The sequence below is a fragment of the Fistularia commersonii genome, chromosome 1, assembly GCF_037954325.1.
Source record: "Fistularia commersonii isolate RoL2024-O1a breed Wild chromosome 1, RoL_Fcom_v1.0, whole genome shotgun sequence".
Lineage (NCBI taxonomy): Eukaryota > Metazoa > Chordata > Actinopteri > Syngnathiformes > Fistulariidae > Fistularia > Fistularia commersonii.
The window spans coordinates 16,596,230-16,623,691 of record NC_141284.1 but is presented as its reverse complement, the minus strand read 5'-3'; the positions used below and the strand labels follow the sequence as shown (position 1 = coordinate 16,623,691).

General features: G+C 39.9%; 1 protein-coding gene across 5 annotated transcripts in view; it reads right to left on the bottom strand.

Annotated features, from left to right (window-relative positions):
• esr2b (estrogen receptor 2b) overlaps positions 1-27,184 on the bottom strand; it is a 30,860-nt gene extending 3,676 nt beyond the window's left edge. Inside the window, exons 1-7 of one of the 5 annotated variants that reach the window (XM_086151652.1) lie at positions 26,954-27,184; positions 11,889-12,389; positions 9,777-9,976; positions 9,579-9,695; positions 6,375-6,728; positions 4,223-4,361; positions 1,790-1,923 (exon numbers count right to left, since the gene is read on the bottom strand). In XM_086151652.1, the coding sequence (XP_086007778.1) occupies positions 1,790-1,923; positions 4,223-4,361; positions 6,375-6,728; positions 9,579-9,695; positions 9,777-9,976; positions 11,889-12,307 (1,363 nt within the window). In that variant the 5' untranslated portion in view covers positions 12,308-12,389; positions 26,954-27,184. Of the gene's footprint in view, positions 1-1,789; positions 1,924-4,222; positions 4,362-6,374; positions 6,729-9,578; positions 9,696-9,776; positions 9,977-11,888; positions 12,390-12,452; positions 12,506-14,533; positions 14,677-18,609; positions 18,798-26,953 lie in introns of those variants that run through there. The other 4 variants (XM_086151661.1, XM_086151686.1, XM_086151677.1 and 1 more) reach the window with 4 other exon arrangements.
• Between the last annotated feature and the right edge of the window lie 278 nt (positions 27,185-27,462).

The window sequence follows — 27,462 nt, the reverse complement described above, 5'->3', positions numbered from 1 at the left end:
GGCGGGGTTGTGTGTTTCCAGCGCTGAGTGTTATCAGCTGAAAAACGGTCTGAAAATGGAAATGGATTAATAACGAAGTAAATGTAAAAAAAAAAAAAAATCTGATATTTAAAAGATTGATGAAGAAAAACAATACATCTCATGAAAAAACTGAAAATTTGAAATAAGAACTGATTATTTCTAGAATTATATAAAACTAATCAAGGATACTTGATAGGAAAAAATTGCCTTCCAAATAAGGAAGACCTCTAAAACAGGTTTAAAATTGATTTTGAAAGAAATGCATCAAAATCAAAAACAGCAACCTGATAATCAAAATCTTAAAAGAAAATCCCCCAAAAGTAAAGTGATTAATCTATAGTTGAGGAAATGTGAAAAAAACATAGAAATTAAAAATGAATTAACAAAAACGAAAGAAATCACAACAAAATGTAGAAATATGGTATAAAAATGAAGTTATCTCTATTAAAAAGGAAAAGAAGACCAAAACAAAAATGTGAAAAAAATTCAGAAGAAATGATCATTTTTCCCCACTAAGAAAGGGTTGTAAATTAAACATTAGGCAGAAATCAACAGATTAAATTCCTCAAAATTTTCCCCAAATTGTTTCTCAAATTTTGGGAAAAACTTAACACAGTGACACAAAAAATGAAAGAAATTACATACAAAATTGAAAATCAATTAAATTGAAACATGTATAGCCCGTAAAAAATTGCAGATTTTTACAATGGAGTTATATAGAATTATTATAAAAGTCTAAATAATATTTTTAATAAACGGCTTGTAATCCTTTGAAGAAAAAAAAAATTGGGATGAAATAAAAACAGTTGAATACATTTCCTAAAACTAATTATACTTTGGATGAAAAACGTAATAATCAATTAATAGAAATAAATGACCTACCTAAATATTACAAGAAAGTAAATACAAATTGGAATAAGAATATCAGAAAAAAATACAGAAATGCTAGTAACTTAAAATGAAAAAAATGTTTTTAACGTATTTGAAAATTATCAAATACATATTTGAAATAATATGGTGCAAGATAATAGATTTATATCACTACCCCCCCAAAAATTAAAAGGAATTGACATAAAATTGCGAACAAATTCCACAACAAGCTACCTAAGAGAAAATTCCTGAAAAGCAGGTAGTATCCATCTGCTTCCTGCAGGAGGCGCTCTGTGTTCTTGAAACGAACATATCTTTGAATTAGCAAAACGACATTGGGTTTTTATTGGATTTAAAATCAATTGAGACGATGAAGCCGTGTGGATGTTCCCCCCCTCTAGGTGGAGGCTAAAGGTCAACGGTCAGGGCAGTGGGATTTACCCCGGCCTTAAGTACACAGAACGGCCAGTAAAGAAACCAAAAAAAAATGCAAAAAAAAAAAAAACCTACAAACATGATGGAACTGAAAATCAGCCTGAACATGATCCTTGTTTTATATCATTTTTTAATGTAATTTCACTGTTCGAATAGTGAAAATATATAAGTAAAATTTTGTAAAATGTCTTGAATGAAGCCCCCCATCTACCCCTCAATCTACTCCCTCTTGTGTTAACGTGAGGTGGCAAAACGTCAATAACAGATTTTTATCTTCAATTCAAAATTATGTTTATCATGTAGTCGTGTATTTATTCAAATATTCATCAGTGTCGTATTGACTCCCTCTACCTATTCCTTAATTATTCTAATACATAATAAAACCAAGTTTGTCCTTAAAGTTGCTGATTCTACACTAGAGTGAGTGTGTGTGTGTGTGTGAGTGTGTGTGTGTGTCTCTCACTGGAGTTGAGCAGAATCATGGCCTTCAGACAGACGTACTCCTCTCTCTGCAGCTTCAGCTCCCTGAATCGAGACGTGGCGGCGAGCAGCATGTCAAAGATCTCCATGATACCCTCAACACACTGACCCTCCTCCCTGCAGATTACACACACACACACACACACACAAACACACACACACAGCTCAGCATCCTTCTACCAATATATACCTGTACATTACCAAACTATCAAACCATCTCAGCTCTGACCTTCTCTCCAGAACATCTAACATATGCTGTCCCTCTGATGGACTCATTCCTGATCCTATCCCTGCTCCACACTCCCAAAGAAAACCTCACCATGTTCATGTCTGCTCCCTCCACAGCTCTGCTTCCTGTCCTTTCCTCGATGCCACAGTCTCTAAACCATACAACATCACTGGTCTCACCACCTTTCCTTTCATTCTGGCTGATACTCTTTTATCACACATTTATTTAAAAACAGTACATATAAACAAACTTTTTTTTTATACACACACACACACACACACACATAAAGCCTGCTCCCGGAAGAAAACAGCTCCTCTGCCACTTCACTGACTACGGGCGCTTGCTAGTGGTCTCAAATGACACTGATCAGAAAAATGAGGGGTGGTGAATAATAAGAAACATCCATCCATCATCTAGCACCTATCCTACAGATCCTACAGTTAGTGTCACAGGAGTGCTGGAGCCTATCCCAGGGGTCATCGTGCCAGAGGCAGGGTACACCCTGCGCCGCTCGCCAGTCAATCGCAGGACCATATATAGACAAACAACCATTCACACATCTGAGCACATCAATGTACTCCACTTAACCTCCAGCACGTTTTTGGACTGTAGGAGGAAACTGGAGAAAACCTGCATGGAAACGGAACATGCGAACCGCACGCAGAAAGGCCTCCCCGTCGGGAATCGAACCAGGGGACCTTCGTGCTGTGAGACGGCAGCACTTACCACTGCACCTCCATGCTGTGGAGTATTTTTCTCTCAATCTTAAGTAGTTTTTTTTTTTTTAATGACTTTCCCGTCACCGCTCTTAAATATTGTCTGAAATTTTGTACTAGATGTTCTGTTTATTTCCATGTTAATACAGGACAATTCTTAAGCAAAATTTTCAATGATTTTGGGTTATTTTTTTAGAATCATTACTGGTTCATAGTATTGTGTCCAGCGGGTTTGTAACAACCATTCAGGAAAGATCCGGTTCCCCCTCAGGTTCTGCTACTCAGATTAGTGAACTGAATTGTCGTACGGTTGGGATTTGTCCCCCGTTAATCTCCCAAAGTCACCCACAGGATGTTTTCCTGGTGTGTCCAAGGAGAAAAGAGCTGACCGGCTAATGGACAAGGCTGAGTTCAGTGCATCATGACGGTTTCCACTGTTATGGAAGCTGAGAAACGCTGCTGTCAGCCTGCCCGACTGGCAGGTCGACAGGAAGAAGCAGCTGCTGGTGCTTTGTTGATTTACAATAAAAAAAGAAAGGAAAAGAAAAAGCTGCTTTTTTTTTAAAAAAACAAAATATACTGGAAAAATTACTTGGAAAAAATTCTCATTTGAGCAAGAAAATTTGAAGTAAAAATCATGTGAAATCCTAAAATAAAATGACATTATTTACTTTATAACTTTACTTGTGTGATGACAACTTTATCATCATGTTATTATATATTTTTCCCATTACTGAGACATAATTTTCAAGATAATGCCTCACATTATAATCAAAATATTGAGGTGAATTTTTACGTCTGCTTTTTACTATATTATCTTAAAATTTGGAAATATTCACTGCCAAATATTACAACTTGTTTCCTCATATAACAATGATTTTATGAGATTTTTCAAAAGATAATTCGGGATTAATTGATCAGAATATTAAAATTTATTTTCCTTCAAACTATCTAGAATTCAGTTCCTTAAATACTCTATATTTTCATGCTAATTTGAGGTCATTTAGGTTCATTTCAATATACATTAGCCCAATTTAAAGGTAAATTAATCAAAGAATCAAAGTCTAAGTTCTTTTTCTTCTTCTTCTTCTTCTTATTATTATTATTATGTATATTGTGATACACCTTTCTCTGTCATTTCTAACTTTTTTCCAGGCATTTTATCCATGTAAAAGACATTAGTTCCGACACAGAGTTCGTTCATTTTAATGTCTTTTTTTTTTTTTTTTAATCTGCAGCCATTCTTCATCATCAAACCCTCATTTTCTGAAATAAAAAAATTACCTTTTTGGATGCGTGAAAACATGAAATAGTGAAATTTGAGGTGGTGGATGTTTGGATCTTAAAGAACTCATTTCAGGTGGATTCTGAGGCTCTTTAAAATAAGGCAAACTTTTTATTTGTTACTTGATTTTAATTTTTTTTGTAAAACATCTGGGTGGGTGTGATAGTGTGTATAGGTCCTCCTCACCGGTTGAGCTTGAAGTCTGGGGAGAAGATGAGTTTTCCCGGGTGGTCGACGGACCTCCACATCAAGCCCAGCATCAGTATCTCCAGCCAGCAGCATTTCAACAGGTGGATCTGGTCAGCCAGGCTCAGCTCCACAAAGCCTGAGGGAACACGGCACCTTAGAGCCCGATGTGCAACATTGGCTACTTATTGAATGTTTTGTGATACACTGCATGTTTGGCAAAAGTTAATATGCTCACAAGAGGAAAAAAAAAAAAGGCATTTTTTTTCAAGAAATCAAGGGCATTATGAAAATGATATCATCTGCATAGATTAGCACAGAAAAAAAAACTAATTCTATACAAACCTTAAATAAAATGTATGGATAAGAAAATTAAATTTAGTAAAATATAAATTTATTTTACTTAGTGTATCATATTAGGCTATAAATTCTTGTTTCTGCCTCATTCCAGTCAAAACACGAGCCAAAAATCGCAGCATTGTTGGCACTGAATCCTGCTGCATTCAACAAGTTGAGGTCAAATCAAAAAAGATATAGGGCTCATGTTTCTTAGACGGTTCGATGGCTCTTCCTTCCTATTTGTCCGGTATATATAACTTGCGGTTTAAGGCAGCAAATTAGTTCCGCCAGGTAGTTTAAGTTGACTATTGATTGATATTTAATCACAATTTTGATTAAATTACAGCAAGCTACCAGCCAAATCCAAGTTTATTCTTTAACTGTGCTGAAGTCATACAGATATGAGTGATATTAGATAACTAACTGAGTGTAGCTAAGTGCAATTAAAGGTATGATACAAAAAAAACAATCATATTGAAGGTCGTAACATCCAAATTTTCTCGGATGGTGAGAAACCTACCATGTGAAGTAATTATAGTACAATAACTTTGTAATAAAAGTTCTGGTTTACTTTCAATATGTCGATGTGGAGATAGTATATCTTGCTGTTGCCAGGCTCTTCGCTCGACTGTCGGTGCTCATGGAAATCATACAACGCGCGTTCATTTTCACCTGCCTGAGCGCAGAAAAAGATGGATAATGGTCTTTTTTTTGGGCTACTTCAAAACAGCGAGTCTTTGTGAGCCCTCTCCCTTTAACACCTCTCCTGATAAGTTACCTGCTGGGCCGAACAAGGCCCCCGTGGTGAGGAAGAGGAGGAGAGAAGAGGGAAGGAGCCGCATGAAAAGGAGAAACGAAAGTAAGGGGAACGCCACAGGAGGGCGGGTTATTATTTGGGACGTGAACCCCTCTCACCGAGGTTTCTCCACTTCATTCATTCTGTCACTGTTTCTTTTCGGGGTTTGTTTTTCCAGACACGACGGACCTGAGTGCAAGGCAGACAGCGCCTTCAAAGACTGGCGGACGCGGTCCTGCCTTCAACCTTCTGTCCATTTCCGTTGGCAAACGTGACTTTGATGCCAGTTGTGCGTTTCCTCGAATCCGCCAGCGAGGAATGTTTATCCTGGCCTTCACCTTGGAATGGTTCTTTCACCCAGAAGTAGTCACTGTTTTGAATAAATAATGTAGATATGCCGATAGATCTCTGCTAAGCAAGTGGCGAGAGTTAACCCCTTGCTGAGAAGAAATGAATGCGAGAAATCGCTTTTTTCATTTTTAAATTTTGGAAAAAAAAAAAAAATTTCAAGATAATGAATACATTTGTCTAGAATCAGTTCCTAAAATAAATAAAAAAATCCTTTATTGTTTCCACTGCCTATGCTGCACAGAGGGTCACAACGGGACTGAAGCCAATCTCAGCTGTCGCTGAGCTGAGAGATGGGCTTTTACATGAACAATTCAGCTGTCAATCATTCAGCCATTCACTCCCTCATTTACACCTACTTCCATGAATCTACTGACTGTTTTTGGACTGTCGGAGGAAGATGAAGAACCTGGTGAGAATGCACAGAGAAACTAGCCTGGAGGCGGGAGAACATGCAAATTCACATCGAAACCGTGAAACTGCAAATTTGCCTCTAGATCTTTCGGGTCCAGTCGGCTTTTTCTGTGCACTGCGTTTTAATGAAATAAGGCTACCTTTGAAATGTCATGTACATTCACATATAACTTTAGAGTAAAATGACCAAGAGGGATATTTTGCGCAAAGATGTAGAACTGCACGTAAGGCGTTTATCATCAGTCCTGGCCTCACCTGGAATCTTCTTGGCCCAACTGATCATGAGGACCAGCTCCTTGTCGGCGAGGTTGGTAAGCGACATCATCATGCTGGCCTCGGTGAAGGGTTTCTTTAGATCCTCCATGAGGTAGATCTCTGGCGGCTCCGCCTCCATGATGCGGGAGATGAACTCCTCGGCGCTCATTGCCGACGGGTGGACTTGGTCGGCCTGCGAGAGCGGAGCCAAGGGCGCCTCCAGGTGCAGGTGCCGCTGGGCCCGGGAGCCCAAACCCAGCCGAACCAAACCCCTTCCCGTGGAGTCTCGAGACTGGAGTCCACCCTGGCGATGGTGGCGGGCTCCGCGGTAACTGCGGCGTTCACGCCTGACACCTGTTTGACGAAAAAGAACAATGGGTTTCTATCTATACATACAGCAAAATATTATATAGAATTTCTTTTTCTACAGTTACACTGTTGTTCATCAGTACAAGCAGTACTGTATATATGTATATATGTATATAGTATATAGTATATGTATATAGTATATATGACAACTATGTGATTCAATTCCATCCAAAACAGCCTTTCCATTTGTGTCTTGGAGGAATTTTGGGCACCGTCTCTCCATCGACACTGATATCGCCAGGTGTCATCGGGAACCATTTTTCCCATCACCAGGGAAAGAGAGGAAAAGACTGCCACTCTCGGAGTCATCAGCCTTACTCTGAGTTTCTTTCCACTGCACTTTTCTTTATCAAACTTGAATACCCCCTCCGGATGTGAAAAAAACGTCAGATATTTGAAAATACATTTAAAATCAGGCAGATGGAAACTGAATAAAGACCATGTCAGTAAAGACCAATTTTTATAAACGCAACATTAAACATGAATCATCCCATTGTTCTTCCTCACTTGGTACCACCTACAGCTCCCAGAATGGAGCTGAAAGTTTTGAGATTTTTTTTTTTTTTTAGGTAAAATCAGGTAAAATAAATAACCCAAGATATGAAAAAGCAGTTGCATTTTAAAATGTTAAGATATAAAAGACGTAGATAAATATATTTCTAAAAAGTAAATAAACTGGACTGAGCTCCTTCAGTTTTTTCTACAAACCCAGAAGGACTTCCCTAGTGGCTGTTAGATTCCTCTTCAATACGGTGAAGGCTCTTTCAACACAAAAGACTGACACCCCCCACTCCCGAACCACTAACCCTCCTGGCAGGACTGGCAAAGTCCCTGGTTCCCAGAATGACAGAATGCAGAATGACAAAATGGAGCAGATCGTCCTAGTTAAGAAAATATTGTTTATGTCCATGTCCCTTAAAAAAAATCCAGCAGCTTGAAACTTGTACGATCCCACTAGCAAAACCTTGGATCCTGTACGACAGACTGGATAAGACGGTTTGAAATGTCAGTTTCATTCTTGCTATTCAAGGAAAGACACTTGACCTGCTTTCCTTTCGGGTCAAGCTGGTGTCATCAGACATTTGTTCAACGGGGTGTTCTACAGCAGACATGACTGTCTTAAGGGGATTTGACAGATTTAATATTGATGTGCATTTATAAAATTCAGATCTGACTCCAGGAACCAACATATCGGTATTTTATTTGGTTTTTGCTCAAATTTCTGCATGTTTGGTCTTGGGATTGAAAACAAGCTCTTGGTTTTTAACCCAAAGTGAACTGCACATTTCCTGTAGTCAAGTAAATGAATGAATGAATGAATGAATGAATGAATGAATGAATACAGGCTCAGCTCACAAACACTAGTTTTCCGATTTGGAAAAAAGAATCAGAGATCTGTCACTTACCCACAAATTACTGAGCATCTTTGTTCCAAAATGCCTCTTGCATTGCCTGGTACATGAACCTGGTAACTACAACCCATCAGGCAACAAGACACAGTCAAGGCCAGGCTTCATACACAAACCAGCCTTCTAGGAAGTAAATCTGTAAACACTGGTTTTCTACCATCGACTGAAAACCCTGGATTAACTTTGAAAAGAAGCATAAATACCCTCGAAATACCCCTTTCTTTCCCCTTTCTCGGGGCAGGGACCCAGCCCAGAGCAACATTTCCTGACAATCTTGAGTTAATAAAGTTCCAACACTGCAATTGTGACTAAGGCTTCTGTCACTGGGTTTACCCTTTCAAATCATATTGAAGTGAGGACTATAAAAGACTATAAAGGACTATCAAAGACTCTTGAAATGACCCCTTTAAGGTGAATGGATCGATTCATCTGCTCTGATTGGATTTTGGTAAACACTGATAGTGTTTAACATCTATTTTAGTCTCTCTCCTTAAGGTGAATGCAGACTGAAGGCTTTCAATAAGAAAAGTTATTGAAAGTTTGACACAAGCTGACAAAATATTTGACAAAAGTGGAAACCAAAACAAGACACTCAGGAATGTTCTTGGGGTATAAACTGATGTTCTGAATATTAATACTGTGAATATACTGAGACTGACCATTAATTAGTTGCTATTAGCTCCAAGGCCTCAGCTAACCCTTTTTACACCCAGATTAGTGCCAAATCATTGTTATTGTGACGGACAGTCATTCAAAAAGATAATCCAATTCAGGTAATTCAACAAAACCAACAGGGTCAATCTGTGAAATGCTGCAAGCAAAACCTATTCTAATGATAATACTGTGATGAAATAAATAGTTGAAACAAGTTTGCAGACTAGGTGACACAGTGGCACAATGCTTAGCGGTTCCACCTCACACCAAGAAGGCCCCTGGTTTAAAACTGTGCAGAATCTCCAGGTTCATCCCACGTCTGCGTGGATTTCCTCCAGTTTCGAGTGAAAGAGTTAATGGTTGTTTCTTGATGCGGCCCTGTGATCGACTTGGGACTGGTCCAAGGTGAACCCTGCCAGTGACAGCTGGGATGGGCCCCTATGACCCTGAGTGCAATATTGTGCTATAGATAGTGAATGAATAAATATATGTTTGAAGACGGTTCCTAAAAAGGCAGTACGTTTTTCTATACAGCGTTTCCACTGTTCAGCTAACTACTCTCCTGGAACTAATGTGGTAGCACGTGACACTGGGGGGTTTTCCATCCTTGAATGGAGCAAACTTAGAAGATTTCCATGTTAAAATAATTGAAAAACTCATTAAGGTAGATCTGCATCTGCATCAAAAACCAATCAAGGTACCGTTAGCTTGTAACAGTGACCCAGACCTTTATCATTAAGTGTTTTACAGAATATTTACAGTAAGGACTCACCACACTTCATCATCCCGACTTCATAGCATTTGCGTAGGCGGCAGGCTTGGCAGCTTTTGCGCCGGTTCTTATCTATTGTGCACTGATTGGTAGCAGGGCAGATGTAGTCATTGTGTCCTGGCAAGTAAAGGAAAACAACCGTGTTGATGGAGGACGAGAACTTAAAAAAAAAAAAAAAAAGTCAGAAACATCTCATACCTTGGATGCTCCTTTTGAAGAATGCCTTGCAACCCTCACAGGACCAGACGCCATAGTGATACCCTGAGGCGTAGTCATGGCAAACAGCACAGAAGTGCATGTCGGATTTACCGGCGGCAGACAGACAGGGGGGATTGACTCCGCCCTCAACCCTTTCCTCTGATCTCTTCCCTGTTAGCTTGTTACAGCTGATGATGGAGCTGTGGGAGGTGACAGGGACAGCAAGGGAAAAAGAACGGTGTGACATTCGGGATTTTTCAATCTGTCATTCTTCGGTAGTTCAACCCTCGAAAGGGACGAGTGAAATTTGAACAGAGATCCAGAGATAACGGTCTTGTGCATCATGTCGACTGTCACTCACTGCTCACAACGTTACAATAAGCGACTAGCATTAAACATGACTTGTTGAAGGGCAGAGTACCTCTCTTATTTTAAGTTTTCTTGACAAAAGAATAAACTTGAAAAGTTCAGTTCTTGTTCGAAAAAGTAAAGCTTTTAGCTTTAGCTACAGTAAAGTTCTAAATAATTAGAGCTGGCGGCAGAGCAGTGACGTGCAGTTAGTAGAGGCAGGGGAGGCCGGGCCTCCCCTGTCATCATGGAAAGAAAAAAAATGCAAAATGAAAAAATAAATTAAATGGTTATATTTATTCAGTGATTTATTCTATAAAGTTATTTTCCACTTACCTTCACCATTTTTAGTTATTTTTTTCAAAATCGCTGAAAAAACAATTCACATGTACCGTTCAAATATGAAGAAGAGACGTGCGGTGACAAGGCAACCAGCTGAACCCACTGTGGATTGCGCAATGATTCCGCTAACTGTGCTGCCATGCTATGCGCTGAGACCGTATTGCTGTCTCTTTGGATGTCACTATTAAAAAAACACTTCAATACATGCACTAAATTTCTATAGCCTAGCTGATGTGTCTAATGTTTTTCGTCAACAACTGTAACGTGTTTCTCGTAATCATTGACGACAAAGAGACATGAAGTGAGGCACGCAGTGACGGTGCCTCACGGTAGGGGGCAATTGTGAGCCCAAGGATCCTTCTTACTACCCGGCTACAGAATAATAGAATAAGCAATAGCAAGCTACAGTAAACAGCTAGCAAGTCCAATGCAGCTATCCAGTTATTTTTGCCGATCTCAGCGGGCTGTATAGGTCACAAACGGTGAGGGATGAATGTAAATCTCCTGGGCAGCTTCTCAACTTTTTGGCTCAGAAGGATCTCATTCAAACTGTTCCTGAGGCGAAAAAGTTGCTCCGGCTGGTGGTCACCGTTCCAGCTACGACAGCATCGGTGGAGCGCTCATTCTCAGGACTGAAAAGTCTTAAAATATGCAGTCGGAACAGGACCGATCAAGGACGACTGTCTTCACTGGCAATGATTTCCATTAAGACAAAGACTTTTAAAACTGAAGAAAGATAAGGCAGACTTCTACGAGCAAGTTATCGATACTTGTCTTCAGAAGGAGCGGCACATGGACTTCATTTATAAGTAAAGGTAAGGGATAATAACGTTTTTTTTAAATGTGCTTTTTTTCTATGCTACAGTTTGTATATGTAAAGAATGCTGATATTTTAAAAAAACACGTCAACTGCTGCCAATAAATTGTGAATAAGCTAGCTACTCTGTAGGGTTCATATGTTTGTAAATCTGACTGTGATGATGACAGTGCCTCACCAGCCATGAACCTCACCTCACATCACTGCTGCGGAGATGGATATGGCTTCAAATTTATGTTTCTTAAAATCAGCTCAGTGGCACATGATACAGAAAACTGTAGACATTCATGTTCAGTTTTCCACATTGTTTGTTCATTGACCAGGGACACTGTAAACTTCCCCCAGCCAACATCTGATTTATGCCCTAGATACTTCAGGGTCCATAAAATGTTACCTACACATGTTTGAAATGCAACTTATAAATGGTCAAATTTCAAAGTACCTTAATTCTATTTCAATTAGAGCAGAGAAGGGTTGACCAAACCAAAATTTCATGTGCCCTGAGAAGGAGTCGGCTATATTCGGTATTCGAAAATCTGGAGGTGTTGGAAGGTAACATGCTTTGCCCTTTCAGGGTGTTCGTCGGGTTGTCACCTGGCACGTACCTGCTGGCGTGGGGTTTGGCCTCCAGCCACGGGGCGTGAGGGCTGGGCTCATTGTAGACCAGAGGCTGGGGGCAGCGCAGGGACAGGGGAGGTGGCTCAGCAGGGTGACCGTGGGATGGCCAGAAGGTCGAGGGGCTCAGAGACGGGCACAGAGAAGAAGGGCTGTCATTGATGGCCGGGCGGGTGTAGCTCAGCACAGAGGGGCCAAAGAAGGCAAGGGGCCCGTGTCCAAAATCTTGGCTATTGTCCGTGTAGGGGGAGGTGATGCAAATAGCATGAGTGTCCACACCCGGGGGGGGGCTGTACACGCTTGGTACGAGGCCCGGCAGACTCAGTCTCTCGGAGGCCTTGATGGAGTCCACCTCCTGGAGCTGGAGCATTGGCATGGGGGCGAGGTCCATCCTGGGGGATGAGGACATCTCAAGGCTATCTCCTGTGCAGTGGCGGTAGCAGTGAGGAATCAGATGGTCCAACACATGTTCCACTGGTGACGTCTTATGTCTAAAAATAGAAAAAGGAATTAAACCTATCCATTAGTTATCAAGCATTTTCTTTCTTCCGCACCTCTTTTTTTGCTTGTTTTTTTTTGAGTTTTGTCTTCCACACACGTTTCCTCCAACAAGCTAAGTGTGAGAGATGAGACTACATGCGTTACTAGAATATCAGAACAAAAAAGATGTTCAACAACACTGTTGTTTTTTGAAACATTCAACCAAAAAATAGCTAATACTTCACCATGAGGTGTCAAAAAGACACACAATTACGTTCAATGATCCCTAATTAAACCATGGCAACCGTGGCCATTGTGCTTTACAGATCAAGACTACAGCTCAGAAAGACTTTACAAAGCATGTTTGTATAGCATACAGAAGGCGATAAAATGTTTTTGCCCTGTCGTGATAAAGGTTCCCAGAATTGAATGTCAGATATGGTGCTGCTTGAACCATACAGTCCATGTGGCTGCAAAGCCGATATGCATCACTTTGCGAAGTGCTAACATCAGGTGTCATTATACAAAACCTTTTTACCATATTAGATATTTCTCATTTATTAGATTTTTCTCATTTATGAGATCGAAAAATGTGGATACACGTTGTAACGTCTCTCTGAGTATGATTCCAATAAGTCTGAATATCATGGAACAAAATCTATTCTGCATTGTTCTGAAGCTGAGGGGTTCTTCACGGTCTCCCCATGTCTGCCTGGGTTTTCTCCAGGTTCTCAGTCGTCCTCCCAAAGTCCAAAAACAGTCTACAATTTCATTAAAAAGACTATAAATTGCCCAAAAGAGTGGATGAGAGATTGGATATACCTATGATTGACAGCTGGCTGAGTCCAGGCTAGACCCTGCCCCGCGCTACAATGACAGCTGTGATTTCCCATTCACAGATTCCCGTTTGGAAAAGAATGTCTCTGTTTATCCGATTGTGTCAGTGATTGACACCGATTTTCTAAAGCAGATCCTATTGACTGGCATCAGAAAAAACAAGATAGAGGTGTGAGATTTTGTTTATTGCAAACGTGATCACTCTGTGGATGTTCATGTTTCCTTCACAGTTGGACCTTTGAACATTGCATGGTGGCTCTGTTGATATTTTTTGGTGGTTCATCATTTACGCGGTCGGTCACCTGACCATGACTACTTCCTTGATGAGCTCATGCCTTTAAGGAGGCAGGGACTAAACTTGTAAAAGTTCTTTAGCCTACAGAAACTAATGGTTGTGCCTTATTTAAATGCATCATTTCTTGGAGACATCTGGACAACTCTGCTGACATCTGATGAGGGCGGTGTAGCTGCTGCCATTCCATTATTATTACCCTCCAAGGTCAATCATGAAGCAACAGAGAAAATAGCAGATAAAGGGTTGACTTTTTTTCTCTCGTAGTCAGAGGAGAAAAACCCGCTGCTGAGACTTCCCCAACACAAGGGATAGAAAATTACCTGCATTTCAGATCCTGGTCTCAAGAAGGCCTAAAAAATCTTTTGAATTCCTGTTGTTTCTTCCCACAAATAAGTACTGAATAATTTAATTTACAGAGTAAAAAGGAGCTGATTATTTCTGAGCCTTTTGTTGTCCTTTGGTGTCATTTTGACCCCTTTTTTTTTTTTTTTTTTAATATCAGAAATACAATTTTGGTCCGTTTCATTATCATGGCAAAAAGATGACTGTTACTGTTTAACAACAAATTAATATTATAGTAATATTATAGTACTTTTAAAAAAAGCACACATTTAGAAAAATACTGAAAGGCCAATAAAATGTGTCTTTAGCACACAATAACACCTGCATTGCATTGCATGATATAGTTCTTTGAATGTTGATAACATGAAGAATGGAGTTAGTTCTTTGGGTGTTGAGAGCCAATCCAAGCTGTCACTGTGGCAAGAGGTGGGATTAATCACAGGATCACTTGTCAATCACTTCACCTCACAAACAGACATCCGAGAACTTATTCACAACTTCAGACACCTTCAATATACCTACTGAATGTTTTTGGACTGTGGAAGGAAGACAGAGAACCTGCAGAGAACCCAAAGAAAGAGTGTGGTCCACCAATGGATAACAACCTGGAATCTTCTTGTTGATAGGTGGCAGAGAACCCATAGAGAACCTAGGCTGGCCAAATTAGAACATGGAACCTACCAGCTGAGAGCTGACAGTTCTTAACCTCCGTGCCATCACCATGGAATGGAGAGAAGTCGCCACTCAGACAAAGTAATCGTAAGTTCCTGTCAGAAAGGTCCTGTTCTGTTGTACACAAGAGTTCTACCCTTGGACATTCACGCTGCGTGTCAGACAGCAGACAAAAATAACACCAACCCCCACATGACCAGGAACGTGTTCTACCAGGAGTAGCTGGTTAATGAGTGGCAGAATTAACAGCAGCTGCCATTAAGTGTCTGGGCGAGGAGGCCGCTATCAGTTCAAAGGAAAAAAACTTCAACCCTTTACTGCCCTGCAAAAGAGAACAAAAACACTAATCAGTACAAGTAAAAATATGTATATATTGCTATATATACTGTAGCCTTTTGGTCAAAGAAACACCTGGGTGACGGTAAAACGTCTGTTTAATGAGCAATAGCTGTCGTTGGCCACAGCCACGCCTCAAGAGCCTGCAATACAACTAACTGTTCCTGCTCAATTCCAGTAAAAAAAAAAAAAAACAGAATTCATTGCACCCCAAACCTCTCCCACATCACACCCCCAAAATCACACAGAAAACAAGCATCAACATAAACCCCAACATTCCTGACTCACTGCAGTATGTATGACACACACACACACACACCTGTGTGAGCTGTACACATACAAACACCTGTTATAAATGAATGATAAATTCATATATGTGCACACACAGTGTACACAGACACATATACCGCATGCATACAATGTTAAGTACACAAAATGTGTGTATAATTCATACAACTAACATGTAAAATGCACAACACATACACACACACACACACTACTGAAATGTTTCTTCAGAGTCATGGACAAAACCTTATATCTAATGATATATAGTTTGATTTACTTTTAACAATTATATCATCAGCTCTCTCTGTCTGTCTTGATGTTTTGTCTTCTGCAAATAGAATAACTAGTTCAGTATAAGTATAATAATACACTATTTAACACACACACACACATATATATATATATATATATATAATATTATATAGATAATAATACGCTGTATAAAATTCTGTGACTGCAAACGTTCAATTAAGTAAATTCAGCAACGTAATGCTAAAATTATGGTATAAAATGGTGCTGAATTCAACCAACATATTTATTTGATTACAGTGAGCTTAGCTCAGTTTTTAGAGAAAAAAAAGTGAACTAGCTTATTGGAGGATATAGCAAATGCCTGGTCTAGTTAAGTTAAGTTTAAATCAAAGTCACTTTCTATAATTGAGATCTTAGCAAGAATTCTGAGTTGCCATCACTGAGTTTAAGCAAGAAAACAAAGGCAGGTTAGCTCAAATCAATCAAGAAAATCTTGATTAGCCTAGTTTGTATTTATCGAATAATAGATTAGTTTAGTTCAAGTAGGAAAAGACACTAAAGATTTCAATTTTAAAATTACAATAAGAAGTATCTGACTCCGGCTCCTGTGGCATTGCTTGCTTCATCGATTATCCAGCGCTTCTGCATTTACTTTTCCTGAAGTCTGCCGACACGGCCCGGACCAAGCTGGACTTTAGTAAACCAGCAGCCAGTTTAGACCGAGGTTTGAACCCCAGCTGTCACAGAATGTCCATCGCAAACAGTCGGAGGGTCAATCACATGAACAGTCAATAAGCCTCTCACAGGTCAGGTCGAAGCGGCCTTTAGTGAAGCCTCTTCCTGCCAGCTCACGGACTTCTGGACGACAGACAGGGGGTCTTTTTCTCCTTGAAAAGCCCTTCCCATTCAGGAAGTAAGAGATTTCAAAGCAGCTGATCATGTCATCATCCATGTTGGCAAATTAAATAAATATTACACTCTGCAATTGCCTTCGAAAAAAAAAAAAAAAAAAAAAAAATTATCACACGAATTGAATCAATTTTGTAATCAAAACATATTAGTTGACCGAAATATTGGAAATATTATTTCCGATATCTTTCAACTAGCGGACTTAGATGTGTTTTACACCACATTTTGTTTCTTTCTACTTCCCCATCATGTGTAAACGGTAAACAATAAGTGTTTGTACTGTAAACTAAGGTTTCCTGGAACTGGTTTCATTTTAAATTCCCAGCTTAGAAACCAGTGGGCGCATCAATCATTCCGGTCTCTGCCAGGATGGACCATCCGGAAGCACCTTGACCAGCCAGTTTGATGGCCCGGATGAGCGCGACGCTTCATCTCCTCTGGTTCTTTTCAATACCCGAGTCTTGACTCCCGCACTGGTTTTCGATAAAGGATCATGTGACGGGAAGAAGTTCCGATAAAGCGTCTAAGTTAACACGAAAATGGAGAATTAAACAAACCTGATTCTACAAATAAAGAAGTCAAGATTTTAGTCCGCAAATACTCATTCATTCACTCAGCCATCTGTACCACATATCCTGCTCAAAGGGTCGGGGTGGCAAGCCAATCCCAGCTGACGCTGCAGTGAGAGGCAGGGTTAAACTGGGATGGGTCGGCTGTCAGTCACAAGGTCACATTCGGAGACATCCCACCATTCCCTCTGATTCACACCACTGACAATTTAGACTCTTCAACCAATCTACTGACAGTGGGAATAACAGAGAACCTACAGAGAATCCAGGTACGAGAACATGGGAGACCTGATTTTAACCCTGCTGACCACTAAATCAGGAGCAGGAAGCTACTCCTTGTGAGGTGACAGTGCTGACCTCTAACCCACTGGAGGCGGTCAGATAATTACAAGCTTTGTTTCGCAGTTTTTCAATTAAAGTCAGACGACAACGGGACCAAAGTCGAGGTCGAGACAAATAACCATTCATGGTTTGATGCTATTTGGCTGCCGAGACCTTTGGTCATCTGGATATAACCTGGTCTCTCAGAACCTAAAGACCAAACACTGCTATAGCAACTGACAGTGGCGCCTTCAATAGAGGAAACAAATAATGAAAGCTATAACCAACAGGAGGCAGAGCAAAAAAGTGGTCTGCTGCCGATTCTGAATGTCAAAAGAACTTTCATTTTCTTCATAACAAAACACAATTGTGGCGGGATTTTGTTCATCTTTCGAATTAAATCAGGCAAAGTCGTCAGACAGACCGGTGAAACGCGAATATTGCATTAGGCATCAGTGTTTGGTGCTCCCCCTGTGATATTGAGTTATTCATTGGCTTGTTATTAACAGAGCTGCTGATCTGGTTGCCAGGCTGTAAAACAAGTGCACAGGTTTGGTTTCTCTGAAAGGAACCATGTTATAAACCCATCAACCCTAAGTGTTGCTCAGAAGTTTTTCCCTCACCGAGTATCTGAAATGAGAAGTATAGCCACCAAAATAAGAACATATAGCGTTGTGATTGGAAAGGTATATCTAGCCTTTAGCATCAACAATCACCAGGTGGACTGAAATGAAAATCACTAGCAACAGTGAGGAGAAACCAGAAATGAGCAGGCAACAAAAGTAAAACCAGACATCTCAATATCGATTGGCATCGAACAGAGACATTTGCAAGTTATTTGTTAGTAAATCGGCAAAGAAAAAAAAAAATCTGTTCAAAATTTTAGAAATGTAATGACAGCCAATAGGACAATATCTAAAGGGCAGGAAACAAATACAAAATACATAAAAAATGAGAAATAAATGAATAAAAAGTTACCAAAAAATGAGCACTTAAAACTCAACAAAAAAAGGAGTCCATATAAAACTAAATGAGACAGAAATGAACACCCCCATCCATCCATCCATCTATCCATCCATCTATCCATCCTGCACTCAGGATCTCAGGGGATGCTGGAGACTCTCCCAGCTGTCATCGAGTGAGAGGCAAGGTGCACCCTGGATTGGTCGCCAGTCAATCGCAGGGCCGCATATGACTTTCCCCGACTAAAGATATAAATCTCTGCCTGCATTTCATGTAAAAGTCAATAGGGGGCGACCCAAAAAACCAAGGCCAGCTGGATATTTTTAGCTGTGAGATCCGGAGGGTTAACAATCAAATCAGTCATCTCAAGCAGAGGAAATAAACAAAGGACTTCAATGTCAGACAGTTTTTATACTTGACGGTAAAATTGTTGAAATAAGCCAGACTAACTTTCCGTCTCTCGCCTAAAATTGCGGGACTTTTCTCCAACATGCACGCCATCCATCGCCGCGATTCAGAAAATCCTGGTGCGAAAGCAGCTGCAGGGGGTTCAGAGGCAGCAGCGAGCGAAGACTTACGTCTGGACTCCAAGCCGCCGGCCGACTGCAGCTGTTTTGTTCGAACCGTCACTGCCGAAGTTTGAGCTTTGGCCGGACTGGCAGTGATGGCAGGCGTCCACGGCAAACCGGCGCAAACGCGGCAGGGTCAAAGGTCGCAGCTCTGGCACAGCTCAGCTCAGTTTTCTTCTAACTGGAGGGGTTGGGGGGTTGAGTTCACTGACCATTCATTTTTACATAAAGTAAAAGAAGTCAGTTGACTGTTTAGGAAAACAGATAGCCATTTAACGTTTATGTTCCACCAAACATGGTATAAGGATCTATATATTTATATATTTTTAATATATTATATATATTTTTTTAATTATCATAATTATCATCGAAGTATTTATTCTCCTAAATTCAGCCAGGGATCACATACATATTTTTTTTAGATTCTATCATAGAATAATTTTTTTGAGAGGGGAAAAAAAAAAAAAAGGTCAAAGGATTCTCTGTGTGTGTTCTCTCCATGTTTTTCAGCCTTGGTTCTCTCCAGGTTCTCTGTCTTTCTCCCACATTCAAAAAACAGGCAGTATATTCATTGTCCTCTTACTCTGTAGGTATGAATGACAGACTAAATGGTGGAATGACTGACAGCTGAACCATCCAGGTTAAGCCATGCCCCTCATACCGGTGACAGCTGGGACTGATTTCTTCGTAGGGTTCCCGCTTATCAAGTTTGCGGTTCTCACCCGATCACATTCGACTCCTGAGAACGTTTCACCTTCCTTCCGGAGTATTGCTCAGTCCTCACAGTTTTAGCCTGAAGGGGTAGAGCCTGAGGAGCCATGTCACCGTCCTCAGGACATTTGAGCTCACGGTGAACATCTGCCGTAGCAGGCTGGGTCACATGACTGAATGCTTGAACAGAAGTTAAGGTCACCTGTTAAGTTGGCGAGTCATGTGACCCCCATCCAGGTGTAAACCCCAAACACCTGAGGAAGACTGTGGGATGGAGGCAGGATGTCTGGAGATCAATAAGTCATCTATCCTGTTTTTCTTTCCCTGGTTTTATTGAAAGAGGAATTAAAACTTTATTTTGTTTTGGAAAAAGGAACATCTTGATAGAACGTAAAGAAGTATGGTACTTCTCCACTGGCTGTGGCACCTTTTCATCTCCAGAGAACAAAAAAGAAAAAAAATTAAATATAATTGGTTGAATGAAAAGGGGAAGCAATAACTTTGAAAAAGTATGGTTTTAAATAAATTAAAGGACAATATTTAAGAAAAATAGGTTTGAAAAGCCAAAAAATCATTTTTTAATATCACTCAATTTTAAATTTGTGATTCGAAAAATGGGAATGTAAACACAAATTAAAAAATGTGAGGTCAAATTAAAAAAAATGAATATATATATGTAAAGAAAGAAAATCAGAGAAATACTTCAGCCATGAACAATCAAAATGTATATATTTTTGAACATAGTTCAACTCAAATTGAGATAAGCAGTATAGATAATACAAAATTAATGAAAGAATTATTCTTTTTAACACCAGACCTCAAAGAGATTTAAAATTCATTTCTCTCTTGTCTTTATGTTTTATATGATGTAAATCACATTAACAGGCCTACTTGTTTATAAATCTACCAGTCAGTCTATGCTCAAATTATTTTTTTTCCTTTTCTTTTTTTTTAAATCAAGCCTCTAAAGAAATTGTGTGTTTCTCACAGTTCTGGGTCGGAACATGAGGTTGTAGCCTCTTCTGAAAGATTCCAATAACAACAAAAACAACAACAACAACCAGACAGGGTTGAAAATAAAATGGAAAAAAAAAAAAAAAAAACTCTTTGGTTTTCAAAACGGCAGTGAATCACAAAAAAAAAAAAAAGTTTGTTTTAATACTGTGTTATAAAGGAGGCCCTGCCAGCTCCCAGCCAGTGCAATGTACCGTTCCACAAAGATCCTCAAGGAAACCATTACAAACCCTCCCCCCCTTCACCCATTCACTCACTGACACAAAGCCAAGAGTCTGAGAAGGAAGAATGAGATGGAGGGGGGCAAAAGGAGGAAGAGGAAGAGGAGCACAAGAATGAGGAGGAGATGGAGGAAGAGATGAGTATATCCAGGGTGACAACAAGCAAAAAAAGGCATAGAAGGAAAAGGAGATCAAGGACTGGCAAGAAACCAGTTAGAGGAGGAGGAGGAGGAGAGAGAAGACAAGAATGAGGAGACCAGGAGGGAGTGTGCGGCGTTGGGAGAGTGAGGGAGGTGAGGTAGAGGAGGAGGGGAAGAATGAGAAGGTGGAACATGAGGAGGAAACAGAGCAGAAGGATGAGGGGGAGAGAGAAAGATAGAGGACGAGGCAGAAGAAGAGAAGGAAAAGAAAAAACGTGAGGAAAATGAGGTGGAAGTAGATTACGAGGAAGAGGGGGAGATGAGCCAGCTTCAACAGGTGAAAGAGGACATGAGTAAGCGTAGAAGGATGACGTGATGGGCTGAGTAAATTTATCGATCACTGATATGGTGACGGAGGAGGCCGGAGTTCCTCTGGTCTGTCAATCGATCAAATGTCGAAAGTGACAGGGAAGTAGGACTTTAACGGTTTAAACTCAACCATTAAAATAAATAATCATTTAATGATACAAAAAAAATCATGTATTTCTTTAGTCTACCATTTGCAGAATGAATTTGCAGATGAAACACATTCTGAAATAATGTGATGACTAAATCTTTCTTTAATCTCCTTTCCTGTCTATTTCTCCTGACAATAGAAAATGTACCTGCAATGACCACCTGACCACCAGGAGATCCTTAGGCTGAAGCCTGAAAGAGTTTATCAAAGTTTTCTGTCTTAACTTTCTGTTTGACTGTTAAAAGATATTACACTCATTCATTAAACACATCCCTCGGGGCAAATCACAACTGTCACTGAACTGAGAGGTGGGGTGTAACATGGACAGGTCACCTGTCAATCATCCAGCCATTCTCTTGCATTCCCTCCTATAGACTAGTTAGTCGTCAGTGAACTGACTGACAGAGGAAGAAGGAGAACACAGTTAATTCCCACTTGAACAGGACGAGGAAGCCTCTCACTGATTTTTTTCCTACTACAAAACTCATGACAATTATTTAGGTTTTCCTGTGTAAATGATTTTATTCTGATGGTTCACTGTTTAACTGAGACAAATGAGGCTGCCTTTATATGAAATTGCTTTTATTTTGCAGTATTTTAATTCCATACTATGATGTTATTTGATTTTCGTTATCATTTGAAATGAATATAAAAATCTGTTTTTTATCTTTGTCCCTTTCAAGTGTTTCAATTCTACTGGGGTTTTTTCTCATTATATTATTATTTTTAATGTTTCCTGTTCCCTGTGGTTTTATGCCTGTATTTTTATTATGCAGAGTCCTTATTTGGCTCATTGACTGATTTATTTTTCAAGATGGGGAAGAAAAAAAAAAAAAAAAAAAAAAAAAAGAGAAAACGTTTTCGGTGGTTCAGTTTGTCTCTTCTTCGTCTATCTTGGATTGTACTTTTTCCTTTTGTTTTCTAGTTATTTTCCCCTTCAACTGTTTATCAACCTCATTTTAGATTTCCTCTTGAAAGAAAACAGAACTCTAAGAAATGCCAGATTCAATGGCTGCTCATCTGATTTACATTTAATTCTAACAATCCACACTGAGAAAAAAATGACTGAAACAAATAAATAGCAAATAAATTCCAAATGTATTGATAAGAGAAACATAAAATTTGTGGAGAATGATGGACCAAACAGGAAACTACAGCCGTTTGAGTTTGTTGGTTTGACCTCACTTTATGCCTTGTTTGGGCACAAAAGTTCCATATGATAGGCAAACGTGATAATTTCACCTTATGGCACAGTGATGCTGTTGAGAGTCGGATACCGAGAGCATCTTGCTGACTATCAGGCTGTATGATTCTGATATTTGGTGATTCCTGATCATTTGCCTGGTGAAACAGGGTATTTAGCACCTGCAGAACCTTTAGGAATGATTGGATTTCAGACTTTCACCCTTTGGGTGAAACAGCAGGAACAGACTCCTAAAGGTGAACCATCTGCATCAGGGCAGGCTAGTAGTTCTGTTATGGAGTGATTCTTTGGAAAAGCTCTTTGGTGTGACAGATCCGATTGGAGAAGCCCTCGTGCAGACTCCAAGCAAAGGGCGATTCAAAAGAGTTCAACTCGCTGAATAAGTAGAGTCACCAGTCGTTTTTTGAACGGGTCTTTAGTTCGAAAGGCAGGGCAGTAAAACATTTGGTATAAATCCCTTGATTCTTAAAGATTCATTTCGGGAACCAGGATTTTCAACAACAAAGTTATTTTCATGAATGATCAAGGTCTTTTGAATGACTCTTTGGTTTACAGGCCATAAAAAAGCTCCTACTTGAAGGTGGAACATCCAACTACAGTCCATATCACATTATTTTGAATGGATCTCATCCCCCCTGTGCACTAAATTTGTCAATGGTTCATTCTGGCTCTTTAAAATTAATCTTTGGTGTGGACGGCAGAAAGCATCTCCTCACAGGAAGCCCCCCCCCCCTTGATCCTGGAGACTAGATATCGAATTATTCAAGGTCTGCTACCCCTGATCGGTCTAACCTACTGAGAAAGGGTTTCTCATGTTACGTTCATGAACAATGTGAACACAACTGTCGTGTGAGGCGAGGAAGAGATACCAGTTTGACCCCTGCCACCAGACATAAATACGATTCCTTTGAACAGCAGGAATGACTCCCAAAGTCAAAATTCGCTAAAAGCCTCAAGTTTAACGTGCCGTTGTTTTATCAAAGATCATAGGGGACTGAAGATTCCTACCAGTTATTCCACATTTGGGGAAAAAGCAAAAACCCGACCTCTGACAAAGACGGAACATTGCCGTTACCCCGAGCTTCACTCGCCTGAATTCCAGAGTGACTCGAGTGTGTAAAACATCAAGGATTCAAGGTCGAGCCAAAAGAAAATAAAAAGGAAACTGGAATAAGGGCAGTTGGAGCTGCTTTTGTTTGAGTACCAACACCAGTTCTTGCCTAGTTCTTTGAGATTCTTAAGTTCTTGGGATTTTTGAAGATTCCAGGTCATTTAACGCAAATTTTTTTGCTTAATTTCCATAAATTTTTCAAAGGAATTTTTTTCTAAAAGGTACATTCGAAAATAGTGGAAAATTTTAAAAAATCTGCTTTATTCTTTAAAGCAATTTCTTCTAATTTAAGGATTTCACCTACTGATTTATTTTTCAAGTTCTGGATTCATTTCATTCATGGCTGGTTCCCTGAGAGTGGAACTCTTGACCAGAGGTTCTATCCCACTTTCATTTACTCATTCTTAAGGTCAGAAACCAAACGCAGGCTAATAAGACCCAATGTTGTTTTTAACACTAAGATTTCAAATTGAAATGATGAAAAAAAAAAGAACAACATTTTGAAAGAGACACAAAAATTAAATTTTGTAAAAAGAAAGATTTCAGAATCTTCTATTTCACAGTTCAACAAGTTAAAAGGGGGTGTTGATGGGAATTCTGGTCAGATTCCAAGCATGGAAAGATTTTCAACTCAAATATAAAAATAAATAGATCTAATCATAAATTTTAAAAGGAATTTTCTGGGAAAAAAAAAACAAAAAAAAAACGACAGATTTATTAAAAATCAGCTGAAAAAATGTCCATAAAAGGGAAAAAAAAAAACAAAAAACAAAATAAAGAGCAAAATTACAATGAATCACATAAAAACAGAAAACACATGAACGGGGCAAAAAGAACCCCCCAGGCTGTAGTCACACACCTCCAGGGTGTAGTCACATTGGCCCGCGGGTGACGGACAGCCCGTGGGAGTCGGGGGGGGGAGCTGCACCCGTCGAACGGCGTGACCTTGAAGGGATTTCTTTTGGCGCCGACTTGAAGCTCAGCGAGGAAAAAAAGCCGGATAACAGAAAAGTCAAGTTATTTGTGGAAGCGACGGCAGGATCCCCCCCACCAGCCCGCCCCCACCGTCGACTCCCCCGCCGCCCCGGACGGAGGATACTGGGACTTACAGCAACAGGCGCGTTATTATTTGCACAGTTAGATCGCGTTCAAGGCTGGGTGGGGCGTGGGGGGGGGCATCTTCTCAGCTGGGAAACGGATAAAACTATCAGCATCGTAAAGATTAAAATGAAAAACCTTCGGCTTTATATTTTATATTCAGTGCGGCGGAGAGTGCAATAAACATCCCAGAAATAAAGAAGAGTTTCATATGTACAGATGAGCACATGGGGGAAGGGGGGGCGACCTTTTTCTCTCAGTGAAAATTGTGAAAAGTAGATTTTGACAGAATAAAGGCAAAAACAAGGTGAAAAATGAGCAGAGAATTTGTTCACATTTAAGAATCTACAACTAGAAAATGTAAATAATAAAAGTAATGATAATTTGAAAATAGTAATAATTAATATACGAAAAAATCTGCGGGTTACGAGGAAGGGGAAATTGACAAGATTAATAATTCAGTGAAAATGAATCTATTTTTTTGTCTCAAATTTCCCTTGCACTTAAAAATGACTTATCAGCTTCATTGATTAACTCATATTCGACATGGTCCATAAAACTGGGAAGACCCGTGTCCACGTCCGAGCTCATTCCATATTTCATATTCACTTACAGTTCACTCTGCCACACATTTGCAATCTAACCAGGAATTATGGGGAAATGTCGACAACTGAATCAAACTACCGCACTGTTCGTCAGGATGTATCTGTTTGAGAAGCCCAACTGAGGTAAAAAAAACAATAATACTTTTGCAGTATTTGCGTAACTGTTATTCAGTAAAATAAAGCCAGTGCCCCTTCTTTCAGTATTTCTCCATTATTTCTCAAATAAAAAAAATTTGATGATGTGAAACTCTTGTGATCCTTTTTCGTCGTACAAGGATGTTCCTGCTGTTGTACCCTGTGCGTTGTTCTCAGTAATAATAACGTGTTGCTCTCACGTCCGCATTTGAAAATTTTCAAAAACACACAACGGCGTTTGAGAACAGCGGGACTTCTTCAGGTCAAACCTGTGATCCCAAACTAAGGGTGTAACTAAGGAGGTCGAGAAAAAAAAAAAAGTTTTGCTTAAATAATGTACTAAAGAAGCCCACCAAATAAATCTGGCATACGCTGTTCTGACATGACTTACTTAAGAAGTATTCGTTTCAGGAAATGGGGACATTTGACCTTCCACCCTCGACTATCGAAGACCCAGCAGGCCACACGCAAAGCTCCAGAGGTCTTGTTAAACACTTTTTTTTGGGTGTAAGTTTTACAAAAAAAAAAAAAAAAAACACAACACACACTGTCCACATATGAGGACACTTTTTAGAGCAAATGCTGCGACTGGTTTAAAGGCAATTAGTAGTTCATGGGAGTTAATGTGCCGACTATCTCTCACTCAAATTTATTTTTCACACACTTTGCCAAGAACAGAAATGTTCAATGATGTTCAACTTTTTTATACCCAGCTCCCACCCTCCAGAATATTCCAGGCGGTGTTACCCTAATTTTCAACGCACTAAATTTTACTTCATTCAAATCAGGGGCCTCATTTACAGACCCTACCCCCTCCTGGAAACACACAAAATGGACCAATAAGGCTCAATGTTAAATGCGATATTAATTGAATTAAATGAGGCCGGTGTCCTCATACAAGGACATGAGATTGGCTTTAACTTATATTCACATCTCTTTGACCGCAAACCATCAGGAGACGAAAAAAAGAAAAGCTTCAAAACCCGATAACTGGAATTGTTTTCATTCCTGAGAGAAAGCTCCCGCCAGGCTCCACCGGAACCCGGAATGTCAAAGTTTTACTTTCCCGTTATTTCTTGGAAATAATGGGGTTCATTTTCCTGAACGCTTTTGAGAGAATTTTTCTTTGGTTTAAGAGTAATTTATAAAGTTTCTATTTTTCTATATAAAGTCGACAGACATTTATCAGGTGATTTGTAAAGTAGTTCAGATGTCAATTTTATCTTTTATTTTACTCTCCAGCTGATTTTTAGGTGATTTCACATTGCAGTCAGATCTCTGCTGTCTAAGATTGTTGCTTGTTGGTTTGTTTGTTTTTGAGGAAAATTTCACCAACTTTTTTTTTTCCAGGTATTGTTCTTACAAAATGTCTTTTTCTGCAACGAATTTCTTACTTCCAGTCCGGCAAATCATTTCTGAATAATAAACGGTCTTGATATTTTGTTGCAAACTACAAATGTCACACAAACCTGCCGCGGGTCCCGCAGAAGATCCGCCGACTCCACCGGAGTTCACCGAGTCCCTTCCTCCTCCCCGTTCCCGCAGTCACACCGGCGGCGGAGGAACCGGTGCGTGTGGACGCGAAACCGCACAGGTTCGAGTATAATTCCTCTGCGTTAAAATCCCGCACAGAACTTCTCCTTTTCTTTACAACCCCCCCCCCACCCCCCAAAACACACACACCTACCGTGCGCGTGCGCGCACCCGCGTCGTTCCCCTCCTCCAAGTACAGGTTTAAGCTTTAACTGTGATGACGTCATGAGCCCCGCCCCCGCAGAGGGGAGAGGGGGAGGACTTTACGCCGGCTAATTCAAAATTTATCTGATATGACGTCACCGGATTGACCTTCGAAACCGGAACAAAAGAAAAAAAACATTATCAAGATTTATTAAGATTTTATACTCTTGATTGTGCAAATTACTGAACTAATTGATTTCCTGATCTTCGAGAAACTTCAAGATGATTTGAAGGCATTTTC